Source organism: Bemisia tabaci, chromosome 3 (assembly GCF_918797505.1).
Source record: "Bemisia tabaci chromosome 3, PGI_BMITA_v3".
In the NCBI taxonomy this organism is placed as follows: Eukaryota; Metazoa; Arthropoda; class Insecta; order Hemiptera; family Aleyrodidae; genus Bemisia; species Bemisia tabaci.
Genome location: NC_092795.1, coordinates 35,712,814 through 35,730,781, shown reverse-complemented (window position 1 = coordinate 35,730,781; position 17,968 = coordinate 35,712,814). Strand labels below are relative to the sequence as shown.

The window sequence follows — 17,968 nt, the reverse complement described above, 5'->3', positions numbered from 1 at the left end:
AAAATAGAGCCAATCGATGCGATTTATCGCACGTCGTTCTGACACGAAATATGGCGTCCATCGAATCACCTTAAAGATAGTAGCGTAATATATCGCAAGTTTTTCGTTCAGTACGATACAATTTGAGCAATTCATTCTGGTACTCTTACAATGAAAAAAAAAAAAACAAAAACAAAAAAAACTGAATTTTCATATTTTTCATTTTGCACTCTCATTCAATTCTGCATAAAAGAAAGAACCTAAAGAAAGAACAAAAAACCTACGGATTTAAATTCCTCATTGCAACATGACATACATTGCTTAAAAAGGACCCACAACTCCACTTGCCTTGCCTGCTTGCCAATTAAGCAAGAGATTTTTAATCAATCATTAATCAATAGAATTTTCAACATTTCTTTATGTGCGAAAGAAAAATTGTGCTGCGATCATAATGAAAATATTCTGGTAATTTCGTTGTTGTGTAGGAAAATTGACATAAATCAACTTTGCAAAGTACATATTTTTTAAATTTTTTTTTGGAAGCAGCATATCCCCCCCCCCCTCCCTCAACGGCGAATAATGTGTTCAAACAAAATCTATAAGGTATTTTCGAGCGTCCTTTTTTGCATATTGTCTCGTTTCTCCTGTGCTCATAAGTTTTGGATCTTCCTTAATGCCACGAAGCGACCTTTTCTTTCGTCAGATGTCGGGAAAATGAAATCCATATCCTCTGGTATTATATAATGTGAGTACAAAAAGACAAAAATTCCAATTGAAATATTAAAATGAGGAGCCAAAATTAACCTATTGTCAGGTGTGGGGTTCGAACCCACGCTCACACTGTGAACCAGAGCTTAAATCTGGCGCCTTAGACCGCTCGGCCAACCTGACCTGATGAGTAACGAAAATCTGGAAAATTTTAGTTCATTATGATGAATAGCAATGGACTACTAAGGTAAGAATCAAACTTCTTTGGGACATGTTTCCTTGATGACATTCCACGCAGAACATGTTGTAACCGTAAATTTCAAATATTTATGCTTCGGTGGATAATTCAGGTGCTCTTTACGGCAAAGACTTTAACTTAAAATCAGTCAGAATGAATATTTTATAAATTAAATTAAATTATTTTTGAGCTGAATAGAACGTTCTTAAAACCAATCACTTATACACTACAACGTGGTAAGTGGTAGTGGTGGACAACCTTGGTAAGATGAGCAACAAAAAAGATTAATATAAAAAATTATCAAATTCCACAATGATTTTGCAAGAATTAGTATACATATTTTAATTTTGACCGATCTGAGCCTGATTGTTGAAATTTATGTCGACACGACAAGAATCGGAAATCGATATATTGCACAGCGCAGATAGGGCTATGTCTTGTCTTATCGTGCCAACAAAGCCAGTTAAAGTTTCAACAATCCGGCTGCAGTGATTACAAGAAATCAGAGAATACGATAAATAATCGTAGATAGAGGAGCGCTTACCATTGTAATTTCTCTGGCCATCGCGTTAATCCAAAGAGCTGTTGAAAAGTTCACTGATCACGTGGCTCGCGGGATCTTAACAAAAAATTAAGCTGGGCTGTCCTGACACGCGACTGAGGAGCTTCCTCCGCGGGTGGTATATATATCTAATCACGAGTTCATAATTGCAGTATCGTGATCCATTTTTCACCTGTGTTACCTTATGGATCATGCGGTGACACGGCCTTGTACCATGGTCAAGGTCCGGGCATCTTCAACTTTTCTGTTGCCGAATGTGGTTCGAATCAACATTTTTTGGAGCTCATCAGCTTGATGTAAGATTGGGACAAAGATGAAAAGTCGATTTCATGAAAGATAGCTAATTATCGCGATGAAAAATAAATTAAAATATTTTTTATTTTAAATTTATGATTAACATATTATTGCATTTTACAGGACTGAAGACTAAAAATTATGTGTACTCAAGCACACAAAAATTAAAATAACTTTATACCAAATACTTTAAGCCAGTAAATAGAAGCATTGGAACTGCATAGAGGCACCTATTTTTGTAGGGAATTTACAAAGTGGATGACATGCCTATTTGGAAGAATTTTATTAAAATTGGTTCTTTAGCACTGAGCTCGGTCCGTATAGCGATTAACGTGCTATAGATCGACCATAGATAGACCAAGATGACCATAGATGGCCAAATAGATAGACCATGTACTTCTGTCTTCTGTTTTCTTGCTGCCATGCCATGGCCAGGGACCAGTAACATCGTTTCTTAGCTTTTGTTTTTTTTTTTGTTTTTTTAGATTTTTTAATTCTTTTCCGACGGTTGATAATGACCGGGAGACCGGTCGAACGTCCCGTATTTTGTAAATTATTGTGTATTTTTTCAGCCTCGTCCCCGCTTTTTCTTGTCCTATTGTATACATAAATACTGTACTGTACTTTCAATACATAATTTAAAGTAGTTTTGTTTGACCCTAATTATACAATTTGAATGCTATGCGTTTACCAAAAAAAAAAAAAAAAAAAAAAAAAAAAAAAAAAAAAAAAATAATTATTTTGTCATTCCTTTAGGTCTAAAAATATTTTCATTCTCGAAATGTTCCGGCCTCGGGGGCTCAGATGGATTGTATCCATAATCCAATAAATTTACTGAATTTTACGGCAGATCCATTTGAGATTTTCATTGGACACTGTCCGGATCATTGTCAATGGACAACGTCCAGATGTTTCATACGTATTTTCGAGTTGATCTTTTTTCTTTCTTTTCACCTCTCGACCTCTTTTTTGCTTCCTTCTCTGCTTCTTACAGCAGTTAAGAGTGGTTCGTGTTGACTTTCGTAGCAAAGAGAGTTGGCGATTTGTCTCATATAATTTTGCATTAAAAACTTATAATAATTATTTCAAACACGTTTTGTAATTATTTAAACGAAAGCGTGATTTTACACTTGTCGCGAACACGAATTCGCGGAATGAAATGGAATTTCGACCATAAAGGTGTTTGACCGATTAGTCCAGTAAATTTAGCTCTAAATAAGGGTCATCTGGGAAAATCCATATATAGAAGGTTTTTTTGCGGAAACATGTTGCATTAGGCAACCAGAACAACATATCAAAAGTTTACCAAAATCGGCCGTCCGCTAAGGCCGCCATCTTGAAAAAAGGGGGGGCGGGGGGCCAAAATACGCCGCCGGCGACCGGTTTTTAGCTTTTATCTTGAAAAATATCGATGCTACGGAAAAATGTCACTGAACCTTTTAAAAAGATCATAAAATTTCCTATTAGAAACACTATACATTTATCAAGTTGCGACTTCTGGTTCGTGAGATATGGCGGTAGTTTCCTGCGGCTAGGAAAGTCAAATCTTGCGAGAAATCACGTTTTTTCAACAAAATCTGTAATTATCTTAAAAACGGCGAGTCTGAGGCAAAAAAGTGTTCTCACCGGAATGAAAGAGCATGAAATTTCCATGCTAAAAATGCTTATGAATTCACTAGGGGGTCCGCCCCCGGAGCGCTATGCGGTCCGAACCAACGGCGGCTACTACGCGGTGAGGCTCGGCTTGGCCGCGCCATGCATTGTTGCGGTCCAAGATGAAACGGCTTCACTTTTTTGGTAGATTTACCGCGAGGGTAAGTCATATTATCCATTTAAATATGTGCTAATTTCCTTTCATCATGAACCCCCCCCCCCTCCCCCCTTAGGTCATGCATGTTGTATAGTTAACAAATGTCAACGGTCGCGCTTGAAGATAATGTTATTATTTTATGCTTTCTTATTCAAATTAAATTTGTCAAACAACAAATCTTCTTTCTTCAAAGTAACTAAAAGGAAATGAATTAATACAAAATATAGAAAGAGGGAGTTTAAATTCATCCTCTGCTTCCTCTTCGATGAGTGTTTCTGCTTGATTGCTGCATCCCAAGCCGGAACAATGTAGACAAATGTCACTGCATGGTAGACCATGCAGCTCTCTTACAAGAGCAGCGGTTACTACAGCCTTTCGAACATGTACATGAGATGATTTGTAAAAGTTCTTGGGGGGGGGGGGGGGGGTCAGGCGGGTTGAGCATAGGCACAAGGAGAAGCCTGAGTTCCGAAGATTTCCACCCCTATTCTTTGGGATTCCGTTTTCTTCCTCTCCAGAGTTGAACTTGATAATATACACGTAAGAAGTGTTGTTTGCACGCATCTGAAGTTGGATGAGGCAACGTTTGCAGTTTCACCTCAGTTTTTGCCTTGCCAAAGCACGATTAAAACATTGAAATCTGCATTTGTTCAAAGCAGTAACTGATTTTTCAGCACCATACAGCAAAAGAACGAGTTGCTCACCCGCTTGACAAAGCTCATCTTGAGTGCAGTCGGTTTCATCAAATTTCTCAGCAATACAAGAGACTTCGCCACATTTTTCCAACAGTTTAATAAATTTGCCTTTGCCCTTGCCACGAAATGCTGAAGTAGTATCACATCCACTGACGACATGGATAAACAGAATGCTCTTCTTCAAATTTACATTCGATGTTCGCAATTGATTTGAGCTAAAAATTTGGGCTGCATATTTGCCCTTACCTGGTTTGAGTAATAGGACGTCGCTTGATGCAGGCGTCAAAGCTATCATTAGAACAAGGAGGTCAATGTCTTCACCAACGATTAGAGTACCTATATTGAGAGAGTATGGCCACCGGTGTTACCACCTCTGATTGGCTCAGCCATCTTAGGCTGAATGGAGCCCTTAGGACCCAAAAATGGCGGACGCCATAAATTAATGTGATGCAAAATGACTCAAATTGTAGTTTTCTTTGCTTATCGTAACGAGAAATTTACCCAAATGCACTATTGCGATTCTTTACATATTTTTAAGGCTAATCGTGTGCAATTTTTGAGAAAAATTATCTTAGATGTAGTAAGGTTGGCAGCAAGTGCGGTTGGTGAAAACCGTCAAAAGTTGCCAATGACCCCCCTCCTATCCACAAAAACCAAAACAAAGCACCGCCATTTTTGGGTCCTAAAAGTCTCTCCATGGGGCCCAGTGGCCATACTCTCTCAATATAGGTACTTCTACCAACGATAACAACTTGTTTCTTCGTTCCTCTCGGCAGACTGAGAGCTTCATTTACGATGAGAGTATCCGCATCGTCCTCTGCTTGAGATACTTTAACTTGACTCCATGTAGTAAAGTGTTTCGATAGCAAGCAAATCAAACGCGCCTCATTCTTTTCATTATAGATAGAAGCAAGTCCTGGGCCAAGGATAGAGGAGTGTCCTCACAAAAAATTAAGGCAGGACATTTCTTAAAGATATCACGTCGTCACCTTTCAACGCTTTTTGTAGAATCTGTTGCGCTTTTTGTTCGTATCCATCAAAAACAATTGAACCTTCAAGACCATCATGCTTTTCAACACATAGGTATTAATAAACGATTCCACCGCTTAAGGTAATAAACGAAGAAATGCTTGTCTTATTCCTATTTCTATATTTTGTATTAATTCATTTCCTTTTAGTTACTTTGAAGAAAGAAGATTTGTTGTTTGACAAATTTAATTTGAATAAGAAAGCATAAAATAATAACATTATCTTCAAGCGCGACCGTTGACATTTGTTAACTATACAACATGCATGACCTAAGGGGGGAGGGGGGGGGGGGTTCATGATGAAAGGAAATTAGCACATATTTAAATGGATAATATGACTTACCCTCGCGGTAAATCTACCAAAAAAGTGAAGCCGTTTCATCTTGGACCGCAACAATGCATGGCGCGGCCAAGCCGAGCCTCACCGCGTAGTAGCCGCCGTTGGTTCGGACCGCATAGCGCTCCGGGGGCGGACCCCCTAGTGAATTCATAAGCATTTTTAGCATGAAAATTTCATGCTCTTTCATTCCGGTGAGAACACTTTTTTGCCTCAGACTCGCCGTTTTTAAGATAATTACAGATTTTGTTGAAAAAACGTGATTTCTCGCAAGATTTGACTTTCCTAGCCGCAGGAAACTACCGCCATATCTCACGAACCAGAAGTCGCAACTTGATAAATGTATAGTGTTTCTAATAGGAAATTTTATGATCTTTTTAAAAGGTTCAGTGACATTTTTCCGTAGCATCGATATTTTTCAAGATAAAAGCTAAAAACCGGTCGCCGGCGGCGTATTTTGGCCCCCCGCCCCCCCTTTTTTCAAGATGGCGGCCTTAGCGGACGGCCGATTTTGGTAAACTTTTGATATGTTGTTCTGGTTGCCTAATGCAACATGTTTCCGCAAAAAAAACCTTCTATATATAGATTTTCCCAGAAAAATGCTAGATTGACTGGACTAGATGTCCAAAATTTATCAATTTTCCCTGTGATTCCCGATTTTCTAAGCAGCCTCTGATAACAATTTTAGGTTTTTTAACCAAATTATCTTCCTTTCCTTTGTAGCTTTGTAAAAAAGAACATTTAACAAGTAATACGTCCTTTTTAGTCGCGACCTGGCAACTTCTTGCGGTTTTTCCTGGAGCTTTTATGCTCAGTGCTGGGATATTCCCGGATCCCAAAAGACAAAGCTACGTTCGTGGGAGGGGGGGGGGGGGGGTTGCTTCAAAGAGGGAGCGAGGAACCACTATGACGTAGATTTGAAGTGTGCACAGCACGCATCATCTTCATTCATAGTTGCCAAATCTTACGCAACATATGGCATACCTCAACTTGGACAGAGAGCATTGAAAACAAGAGGTGCGAGGAAACTTTTGCGTTGATTTGTTTGATTTCGTACATTTCAACTGACAAACTTACTAACGTAACCTAAATCTTAGCTTGTTTAAGGTACTTATTTAATGATTAATTCAAAAACCTTGCTACACAGACGGCACAGTAACCTTCATGGGGCCGATAAACTCATTTCTATTGCAATGGATTTTCCCAATGTTTGATGGCCCCAGAGCCGAGAAATGTACTGTAGAAACCTCCTCTTCATCATCATTTTGCCGCCTGTATAATTAAAGCTGAGCTATCCTTCAGTTTTTTGGTTGTTGAAGAGCGAGAAAATTCAACTGAATAACTAGAGACTTTGAACTTTGTGCGTATTATTGGGGTTCCGTTGCAAAAAAATCAGGATTTCATTAAACTGTTGTGAGTGATCTCACGATACCACTGATAATTTTTGTCGCGTCCCGTTGTAGGTTGTCTTACAACTAGTGCGGTGTAGTTTTTAGCCAAATGGCGTCCGGAGTTGCGAAAATGTTATCAGGTCTTCCTCAGAGGCTCTTTTGAGTAAACTTTCGCTGGTAAATAGAGTTCACCTGCAGACAAAAATGATTAATTTATGTAGGGCATTGATAATGATTTTGAGGTACGCGATGCTGGTTCCTCAGACCCTTCAATCCTCAATTTAATGTGATGAAATTGAAAGAGAATCATTAAAGTGATATTAAATTGCATGGAAGCTCTATGTGTGTTCCGAATCTCAAAAAATGCAAATAATCATATTTTGTAGCATCTTTTACTCCCCTATGTGAAGAGTCGATTATTTTTTATCGGTTATTTACTACTTACATTGTCAGCGCCTTCATTTTTGATTAGACCGCCAAAGGCCTCGGGCCCTGATTTATGTTTTCTTTGCTCATGATTGTAACTTCTTACGAAATCAAATTATTTCGTGACAGAGCTGGAAAGTGAAATCTTCATTACTTTCAAAATGAAGTAGTCAAAGTTGATAAGTCTCCATCTACTCCATGCACCCCAAAAATTTGTCAAGTCAATAAGCTATCTATGCTGTCGTCAAATCGCTAATCTCAGGAATGTGGCAGTGAAAAAATTCTAGACATCTTCTATAAGTTCCTAAAAATATGGAGGCGGGCTTTGCGATAGAAATCACATAGCTCTATTGGGACAGTTACAAAGTATATTCTCACAATAAATTTTTATTGATTATGTTAAAATTATTCTGTTTTAATCAGTAATTTTCATTAATATTTCTAGTGTACATCTCTTTGCCCATTCACTTATATTTACCGATTTCGGTTGACCGCGCGGACTTGAAAATGATGCCAAGAATGCGAATTTTCAACAACGTTGGGCAAGTACATACGTATCGTCGCCCCTCTAACGTAAGAGCGTATAGCCATCTCTACGAGAGCCCTGCTTTCCATACAACTCCATGCTTTTCGGGGCTCGCATATGGAAGTCACGATTCGCCCTTACGTCAGAGGAGCAACAATATGTGCGTGCCCGGAAGTTGGTAGAATATCACCACCAATTATTTCCATCGTGCCACACCCGCACCCAAATTATGTGAGAAGATAGTCTGTTAATACGCTTAAAGATTTCAATGTGGATTATATACACATGCGGTCAATTCATACCAAATTTCAGTTTCTGGAAAATACTCACATATTTTATCAAAGCTAAAGTAACACATAGATGATGAAGGCAGACTCTCTCTTTTTATAAATATTCTTACAAAATATTTCTCAAGCAAGTGTTGATTAATGTCTTATTTTTTCTTTGGTTTCCACATTGATACAACACTTTAATTACTGCGTGCTTAAGCTCCGAGAAAAATTTGCATCATTATAAAAGTTAAAGGACCCCGCACACCTCTTATGGGAAGCTGCACCACGAAGAATTGCCTTCTGACTTATGTATTTCGATTCTCCTCAAGATGCTGATCAAAAGTTATAATTGCGCCAACTTTCTACGATGCACCGTTTTCGCAAAAAACCTATGAGAAGATTCAATTATTCAGTGATAAAAAGCCAGAAAGATTCCTCATTTCAGTGCTCGATTGACAAGCGGCTGCTGTGTGTCAACAAGGAAATCATGGGGACTCCCGCAACGAGAGGCAGTCTTATCTCGGATTCCGCCTGCCGTTTTGCTCGACCACCATCCAAATCAGATTCTTGAGGAGCATAAGAACAGGAAAGTCTGAACGTCTACCGGCGGCGAGTGCGGGAGGGAGATAGCCCCTGAGTCGGCAGGTACAGATAAGAAGACGGACACATGCTACGTTTTTTCCTTATTCACATCGGGCCTGTTCTCAAATGCTTTGTTCTTTTTTATTCATAGTCGCCGAATAATTGAATCTTCTCATAGGTTTTTTGCGAAAACGGAGCATCGTAGAAAGTTGGCGCAATTATAACTTTTGATCAGCATCTTGAGGCGAATAGAAATACATAAGTCAGAAGGCAATTCTTCGTGGTGCAGCTTCCCATAAGAGGTGTGCGGGGTCCTTTTAACAGAGAATATGATTAGTACAATAGTATCAATGTATAGTCGAGATATATTAATACAGTTCTTGAAAAACTGCATGTGGTCAAGTATCAGGGAAATGAAAAAAAAGGAAAATCATAAACGAATATTTTATACTTTATATGTATTTGACCGGTTCAATGCAAATAAAATATACTGACCCAAGTCAGGTATGACGTGAAAATTGATGTCCTGACAGAGAAAAGGCATCGCCTCTCTTTTGAGTTTTTCTCAAGTTCTTCATAGTTTTTTACCTCTTTCAATTGGACGTATTTCTATCAAACGGACCTAAGCGCCATAGGGTGAGGAAGGTAGAGGGGGGCTTGGATTGACGGCGGAATCGGGCGTCCGGCTTATTCCGTCCTATACTCGCAATGTTTTTCCATGGCGCTTAGGTTCGTTTGATAGAACGCGCTATCCGGGATTCTAAATTCCTCAAAAGAAACTCAAATTGGCGCTTAGCTCCGTTTGATAAAAATACGTCCAATAAAAGTCAATGAACATCAATTTCTTGATCCCAACTCAGAGGAAATGGATGATGCGGTAAGTATCCAGCGGGAGGGTTTTAAAGTTACCACTTAGGGGCATGAAAGAAGAGGAGATGCACCTTGCTCCTAATGATGAAAATTGAAACGGCAGACATTAAAAGTATCATGAATGAGGTATAGAATTTGCTCCTCGGAGTTGTTGACGCTCGGTACTTGATAACGTCATGATCCATTTCCACCACTTATCACTTCATCACGTCATCTAACTACAAAGTCTCATTCGGATATAGTATCGGCAAATACTCACAACCCTCTTTCCATCTTCAAATCGATTATCTCGTCATCGGACGATTCCAGAAAATTTCCAGCCTCCATGGTTCTGTTTTTGGTTGCCAAATTTTGTTTAAAACAATGTATATTGTATTGAGATTTATACTTTGGGATTTGTTCTTGAATCGGCGCCACTGTTCAGTAAGAGCGGGCTGAAAAATCGTGACCCGAGTAGCGAGGAACAGTTTCTACCAACTTCTGTCCGCAGCGCGATATTACGCAGCAGTTCTATGGTTGGATTTTTTAAAAACCAAACAAAACGCTTGGCAACTTCCATGATACGTCATAAGCTCTCCAGCGGTGACAAAGACAAAAACTATAGCAAGAAATTGATGCAAACGTGACCCGAGGAACAGACCGTGCACAAACTTACATCTAGATGCTTTTGAATTTTTCAAGGTCATTTTGTGAAGCATCGTGTAATAATTTCAGTTAATTATGGGCACAAAAGACGGTTACTTGTCCCTATTTTCTCCTTATCGTGCGTTTATGGGTTTGTCACTTGTGTAGAATATTACAACCATATCTTGCGATTTTGGATTGTTTTTATTTTTAAACTGATCTTTAACCACACGTACCAATATGCTATTATCTTCCATTGCTAGGTTGGCATGAAACGTAAGAGAGAAATAAAAAGATTGGAAATTTCAGTGAAATATTTCATGAAACCTCACGAGGATGTGAAATATTTCACATTTTTCAGGGGCTAGAGTATGCAATCCGCTCGCAAACGCACAAAATAGAAGATAAAGAAAAAAAGCTGTAAATAAAAATAAACTGCCAAAATCGAAATTAAGATTATTAATCTTATCAAAAATTTAAACCCAAGATACCAAGAATAGTGAATTACCAATCATTTAATTAGAAAACCCAAGAAAGGGAGGAAATCCAGAAATTCTTAAACCATAAATAAAAATTATAACTTTTGTGGATAAATTTAAAGACCTAAATTTAAATTGATTAACATAAAAAATGTTGTACTTTATCAAAATATTAATTAATGAACAAAGCATAACTACGTATCTTACAAAATATATTAAAAAAAATCTTAATCTAATTCTTATACTATAAATAAACCAACAAATATTAGCTATAGACCTATACCCTATTATTTTTTGAATATTACTGTTGTTTAACCCTATCAAACTACCAAAGATAGCAGATAGTACAATTTTTACATTTTGGAAACATGAAGAGGAGCCAGTATTTTTCAATATCTTTCATGAATTTTTGAAATTTCATGATATATTTCACGTGAAATTGCAAGATTTTATTTTTCATGAAATTTTGCCACCCTGTCCATAGCATACCTAATAATGAAGCCAATTTAATACTTTGGTTGATGAGATTTAAATTATTGTTGCCATTACTTGGAATAAATGTTCCAAAGATGTATTTTCAACAAATAATTCACTCAAATTAAATATAATCCCAACTTCAATAATTGACGAAATATATACAAAACTTGTATAATTTTGATTCATCGCTGTACATTGCAGGTAAGGTAACTTCACTCGCTGACTCGCCTCGCCGTGCACATGGCAGCTAGGCAACTTTTCATGTTTGAGAATAGCGCTGCACAGAGCACCTGCTTGAAGGCGATTTCACATACCATTGACGACTTTTCGTCACCGCACGAATCGTACGCCTTAAAGTATCTTGAGGCTATCAATCTAGAATAGGGCAACTATTTTTTTTTATATTTTAGAGGTTAAAAAATCAACTTTACAAGTGCACGATAAAATTGGTGTGCGCCGAATAGGAAAACTCTTCAATTTTATGGAATGAGTTTACTTTTCATTTCAAGTTTCTGGATTCGCAGGGGCAGGATTCTCCAGTTTCTCTGAAAGGCATGTTTAGACCAGTGATTTTCGGGGTTATGCTTGGAGTGATTTTTATTCACTGCCCATATTGCATCTTAAAGAATAATAACGGTTATTATTCTTAAAGATGCAATGTGCAGTGAGTTGAACCAAATGGAGTTACAGTTCAGTTCCTCAAGAATATCAAACAACCCTCAAAGAGCAGAAAAGTTCAAGCACAAGTAATATTTTTCCTCATTTTGTCAAGGCATGTGAAAATGTAACATCCGCAACAGAAAAGTTACAAAACTTAATGCCGTTATATGCCACAATCAGACGCTGAATTTAGCACCTGAATGTGGAAGTCAACAGTCATCGCCCAACGGCTGAAATTTAGCAAATTCGAGTTATTTTCATCCAGATGTGTATCAAATCTACTCGAATAGTTCAGACAAATTCAAAATTGGTCCGATGGTTGCTGAGAATCGTTGCTGAATTTTGCGCGTCGCGCGCAAAATTCAGGCATCGGGCCGATGACTTCCACATTCAAGCCACATTAAGCTCCACATTCAGCGTGTGATTGCGGTGTAACACAGGAGCCAGTTTAGAAGTTGATGTTTGGTGAACGATAGGAAATGTTCTTTATTGATACCCCAACAGTATCAGAGAGTATTTAGATACTTCAGTTCAGTTATCATGTTACACAAAGTCAGGAAAGTGTCATGTCTCCAACGTAGAGGACGATACACGGCTCTAGCAAGAAGTAATCTCACATTTAACTTGTTCGATCGGCTCCTATTAAAACTGCAGGTACATCGTAACAGCCCTATTATGCTGCCGTGCTAAGGAAGAAAGCCGTATGAACATTCGAGAGTTGCCAAATTTCCTCGGATACAATTTTTATTTATGAGGAAAATTATGAATATTTTTCCTTGACAGTTTCAGACACTTAAGATCGAATTACAAACAAAATTATCTGATAAATTGACAGAAAAATATCCAAACATTGTCCTGAAAATTAGTGATTAGCCAGAAGAAATTTGGCAATGCCTGAAAACTCATACGGCGTTCTTTCTTAGCACGGCAGTATGCTCCTCTCTATTTTACCTCTTTATATTCACTCCCACTTTTGAAGCTGACAGGAGGGGCTTCGGGAGTATGGAATTCAGATTCCTTCCGGGGTCAATTTCCCTTCCATTTCTATTATTCCCGATTTCATCCGACTTAAAATAACTGAGAAAATAGCCTTGTGTGGGTGGTCTAGGACACCGTGTATTCTTCTAAAAAGGTGTATTTTTTTACTTATGTTAGATATAACGCTATCTCCCTTTTTTGCCGTTATATTAATTTTCACAAATAATTTGTGCTTTTTCTTTTTAAGTGGTATTTTTAAAGTAGAAACTCGGCTCTACTATCACCTCAGATATTTACCTCGGAAGAGTTTCTCACAGCTATTCGTATTGAATACTAGGGGGCCCTGCCCCCTGACCGCTACGCGGCCCAACCCCCGGGAGGGCGCCTCGCGCCCTCAGGCCCGCTTCGCGGGCCCTATACGCATAATATGTAAGATTTTGCTTGTAGCTGTATAATATAGATAAGGTGAAATTCATGTACCGTTGTGATAATTGACTTTCCCACAGCATGCTGTTATATACCTTTTAATTCAATTATTGCTTAAAAAATCCCAACGTCTTTTAGCGGTGAAACGAACTCTGAACTTAACACAGAAAATTAGCTTCTCAAAATTACAAGCTACTTCACAATGCTGCCGTGCCAAGGAAAAACGCAGTATGAGCCTTTAGGCGTTGCCAGATTCCCCTCTATAAATACCGACTTGACTGAAATTTTTTTGATGTTTTGATTCAAAAGTTTCAGACGATTTTGTTCGCAATTTGATCTAAAATACCTAAAAATTTCAAGGAAAAATATGAGTAACTTTCCTAAAAAATACATTATAAATCTTGTTAAATATGGCAACTCATGAATTTTCATACGACGTTTTTCCTTAGCACAGCAGATGGTGAATCGCCTCCCTCGCTTTAACGTGCATACGAGCACGAAGTTTTATACTTGACGTTTCCGATCAGTCTCGGGAGGGGGGGGAGGAGGAGTATGTTATATGGGTGGTCACTGTTTGTTCAGATACGACGCAGAACATCCGCTCGGCAGAATCTCGGTATCTCGGTTTGGCGACCGGCCGGCGACGCGGTGTCGGAGAAAATTTTCTGATCGAGGCTCAAGTCAGAATCAAAGGGGGAATCGGTGTGGTTCAAAAGAGATAGTGCTCGGGTGGTCAAAACACCTGCCTGGAACGCTCGAACAAATTACGCCAAGAAAACTTGCGAAAGGAAAGGAAGGGCCAGATAAACTCGGTCTCACCTCCCCTAGGCACGGATGTCCATTCTACCTTGCTGATACGCCGCGCGTCGTATGCATATTCGAGAGTTGTCAAATTTCTTTCAATGAAATACTTGTTTTAAGAAAAGTTATGAGTATTATATTTTGAAACATTTAGATAATTTAGATCCGATTGCAGATAAAATTCTCCCGGTCGTCTCGGAAAACGCCTCAGTTTTACGTTAACGCGTAGTCAGGCCCACCACATCCCATCTCGGGCTCTGGTACCAGTTTTAAGGTCCCAAGCACCGGGGGGGGGGGGGGGGGGGGGTGAGAGTCCCTTTATACTGAGAGTCAAGACAATTTGAATCCATTTCTGATTGGTTCCCGTATTTTAGGCCTCCACAGTGTCACAAACGGGAATAAAGATTACATTTTCACCAATTGCAAAGATTATAATCTGGAATGGACCAGGGAATTACGGGTTCGGCAAGGAACAAACGGAATGAGAGGAGGAACGGAGAAAGGCATTTGAGAATGGGCCGATCAAAGATTACGAAAAACGTTCAATTTCTGTAATCTTTATTCCCGTTTGTGACATCCATGAGCCGAATTGTCTTGACTCTCCGTATAAAGGGACTCTAGGGGGGGGGGGGGGGGGGTCCTGAGGAATAATTACACTTTTTTTCTACTTTCAGCACAAAATACTTCCGAATTGTTGCATTCAAAACATTTGGAAAATTTTAATTTTTGAGGGGGGCATATGATACAATTTTCAATTCTTAGGGGACCAGACCCCCCTGGACTCCCTCTTCGTTTGTCTATGGCAAGGGAGTTGAGCCATGAGCCATTGTAGTCGAGGATGCCCAGACTGAGGACTCTTAGTATATGACGACGACGGAAGAAAATGAAACGCAGTTACTAAAAATATCCTTCTGCACAGAAAATCTTGAAAATAGATGGAAATTTTCCAAGAAGTATACTACTTTGAAAATTTCAGAAGAATTCTACAGTGCCCCAGCGTGTTTTTGAAAATTTATTCACCTTTTGTGAAATTTGTAGGGTAAATTTTTCACTTTTTCTTACTAAACAAGGGTTGCATGTGAATTCGTGGTGGCTTTTCACGAGCAGAACGGGCTCCCTCTGGGAACCGGCCCCCCCGGTACCAGGGACCCGGTATCCCCCCCCCCCCCTTGTGGCGGGCCTGCGCGTAGTTACATTTTAATATAATTGATGAACTACATATTTTGCTGATTTACGCCCACGATATTTGAGCAATTATGATCGAAGCCGCTCGCAAATTATCATTCATGGAAATAGAGAGTTTCCGGTCCTAATATATTCACATGATTTAAAATTTTGAATGTGAAATTCATGAATTCCCGCGGGAATAAATTAAGAATCCATTCCTCCAGAACGATCATAAATATATAATTCTTATTTTTAAAAGTATAGCTACTGTTGAAATTGGAGGTGAATCTAGGCACTTTTTCAAAGTGAATCGGACTCCGATGACTTAAGGTATTTAGGGTGTTAAATCAATATCATTCCTTGAAATTTTCCCAGAGTTTTTTACTCACCGAGAAGAAAAATAAGAAACATTTTTCAATAAACACATTGAGTTTGTTTTCCATCTAAGATTTTTTGCTTGGCAGGGAGTCGGCAACAACGCAAACCGAGAAACGTGGTCTGGTATTTCACCGTCGATGACTCAATGTAATTATTTGGATGTCGATTTACGGCATCTTCATAAGTTTATAAGCGTATTTTTAACTTTTTTATTTTTAAATTTCAGGTGCAAAGTGCAAAGCAAAATGTTGAAATACTCGATAAAAAAAGCTGACTTTATTTTGTTGAATATCACGATGCACACTCTGCCGAGCTAAGGAAAAACGCCGTATGAACCTTCAGGCGTTGTCAAATTCCCTTTGATAAAACATGAATTTCCTGGTAAACTTGTGCAAATTCTCCCTCCAATTTTTCAGATAATTTTGTGCGCAATTTTACCTGAGGCTCCTGAAAATTTCAAGGAAAAATATTCATAACGTTCCGCAAAAATAAACATTTTATCGAAGGAAACTTGGCAACTCATGAATGTTCATACGGCGTTCTTCCTTAGCACGGCAGCACTATGGGTCCCTATGATGATAACCGAGGAATATGATCGCATGTCAATTCTTAATTTTAGCACAACTTGGCATCGGGGAAAAGTCTCGGACTTCTCAAATCAACAGTAGCGGTGGCAAGAAGAGATTTGATGTTGGTTTCAGATAACGTGAATTCAACATCCGGTGGGCGGGCGGGCGGGCGGTCTGAGGTAGGGTAAACCACGCCACGCAGCTCCCGCCTTTTTCTACCCGAAAGAAATCGGCACTCGCTTGCTGCGCTTATCTCTTTTCGAGGGAACACAACCGAACTTGACGCGACGCACGGTGGGTCGAAACCTGCATAATGCCGGACATTTGGATTTCTCACAATAAGATGTCAAGTCTTTGATGGAGACAGCCACCCAAAGAGTCTTACTTTATGATTTGGGTATTGGTTTTCCTTTTAGTGCACAGAGTGCACACAGCCTCCCAAAGTGGTTCAGGAACAGTGGCGTGGTGTGCTTTGCGATAGGTATATTATCCGTCGCAGGCAAATGGTAAAATCAGGCATTTTGTCAAATGCCTAGGCAAAAAGTCAAATATTCTAACTGGGATTGAAATTCTGATTCTTTTCCTCATTTTAGACAAAATAATTAATTGCTCCCGTAAGAAAAACATTTTAATAAAAATTTGCATCACACAAAAGTATTTTAAACAATTTTCAGCCCCTGAACAGACACTCATCTCGAAATTCTCAGCATGTCATAAAATACAGAATTTTGAGAATTTCAAAATTTAAAAATATGAGAAGAAATTGAAGAGAGAGAGACAAAAATAGTTCGTAAGTTTGATGAGTTATTTTTCCAAAAATATTGAAAACTCGTGAGCTCTTCGCTTGAATGGGACAAGAGTCAATTTTGTGTTTATTTCGCCCAAGCTGGGCATGCAAATTAAGAGATTTGTATTTTCTTTTAAATTTCTAATTTATTTGTTTCCTGGCATTCGACACGCCAAGGATTTAAAGAATTTTATTATTTCCCTTAATGGTTGCATAATGAGGCCGGAGCATGATAAGCGGTTGTATAACCAGTTGCGTAACTGCCAGGCCAGTTATCACCGGTTATGTAATCACATCACGCCACCTTTCACGATTATGTAACCACCCTTATAAATACCGCGGCAGGAGCCACTTTTAGTTCAGTTGCTATTTCTCGTTCAAGCACTCACAACGAGCACGCCCGTCTAAGGTTGCTCTAGCACGCCCGTTTAAGGCTGCTTCTCTATGCTTCAAAGGGCACGCCTGTCTAAGGCTGCCTTACTCATGCTCTAAGGGACACGCCCGTCTAAGGCTGTTTCCTTCCACTGGCACGCCCGTCTAAGGCTGCTCCAGCACGCCCGTCTAAGGCTGCGATTCTACTCACTTCAGAACTCTTTTTATTTCATTATATTATTTTCTCCATTCGTTCTCTATGATGAATTTAGAGTTTCATTTCTATACGGGCTCTGTTACTATCCCGTCCTTATTCTGAGAGAACTTTAACAACCTAGCAAATTGATCCGGCAATTTCATTTTCAAAGGAGCCTTGAAAAAGGCCCATTCTGATTCATGGTCCCTCGGGCCGGATCTTATTTAACCCTCTTAACTTTAAGATAAGGTTAAAGAACAGAACAAGCGCTAGGGAAAATAGTCCAGACTATAGGACTTAGGATTTTCAGCACTTTAGATTTCTGATTTCAGCATC

At 39.0% G+C, this 17,968-nt stretch overlaps 1 protein-coding gene and 1 non-coding gene across 2 annotated transcripts in view; both read right to left on the bottom strand.

The window, feature by feature from the left end:
• The window catches only part of LOC109043498 (uncharacterized), a 20,473-nt gene extending 18,859 nt beyond the window's left edge, over window positions 1-1,614 (bottom strand). Inside the window, exon 1 of the mRNA XM_019060705.2 lies at window positions 1,470-1,614. Within this exon, the coding sequence (XP_018916250.2) occupies window positions 1,470-1,490 (21 nt within the window). The 5' untranslated portion in view covers window positions 1,491-1,614. The remainder of the gene's footprint in view (window positions 1-1,469) is intronic.
• On the bottom strand, window positions 788-870 carry TRNAL-UAA (transfer RNA leucine (anticodon UAA)). The gene has a single exon. It is a non-coding gene; the product is annotated as a tRNA-Leu (tRNA).
• Window positions 1,615-17,968: the final 16,354 nt, after the last annotated feature.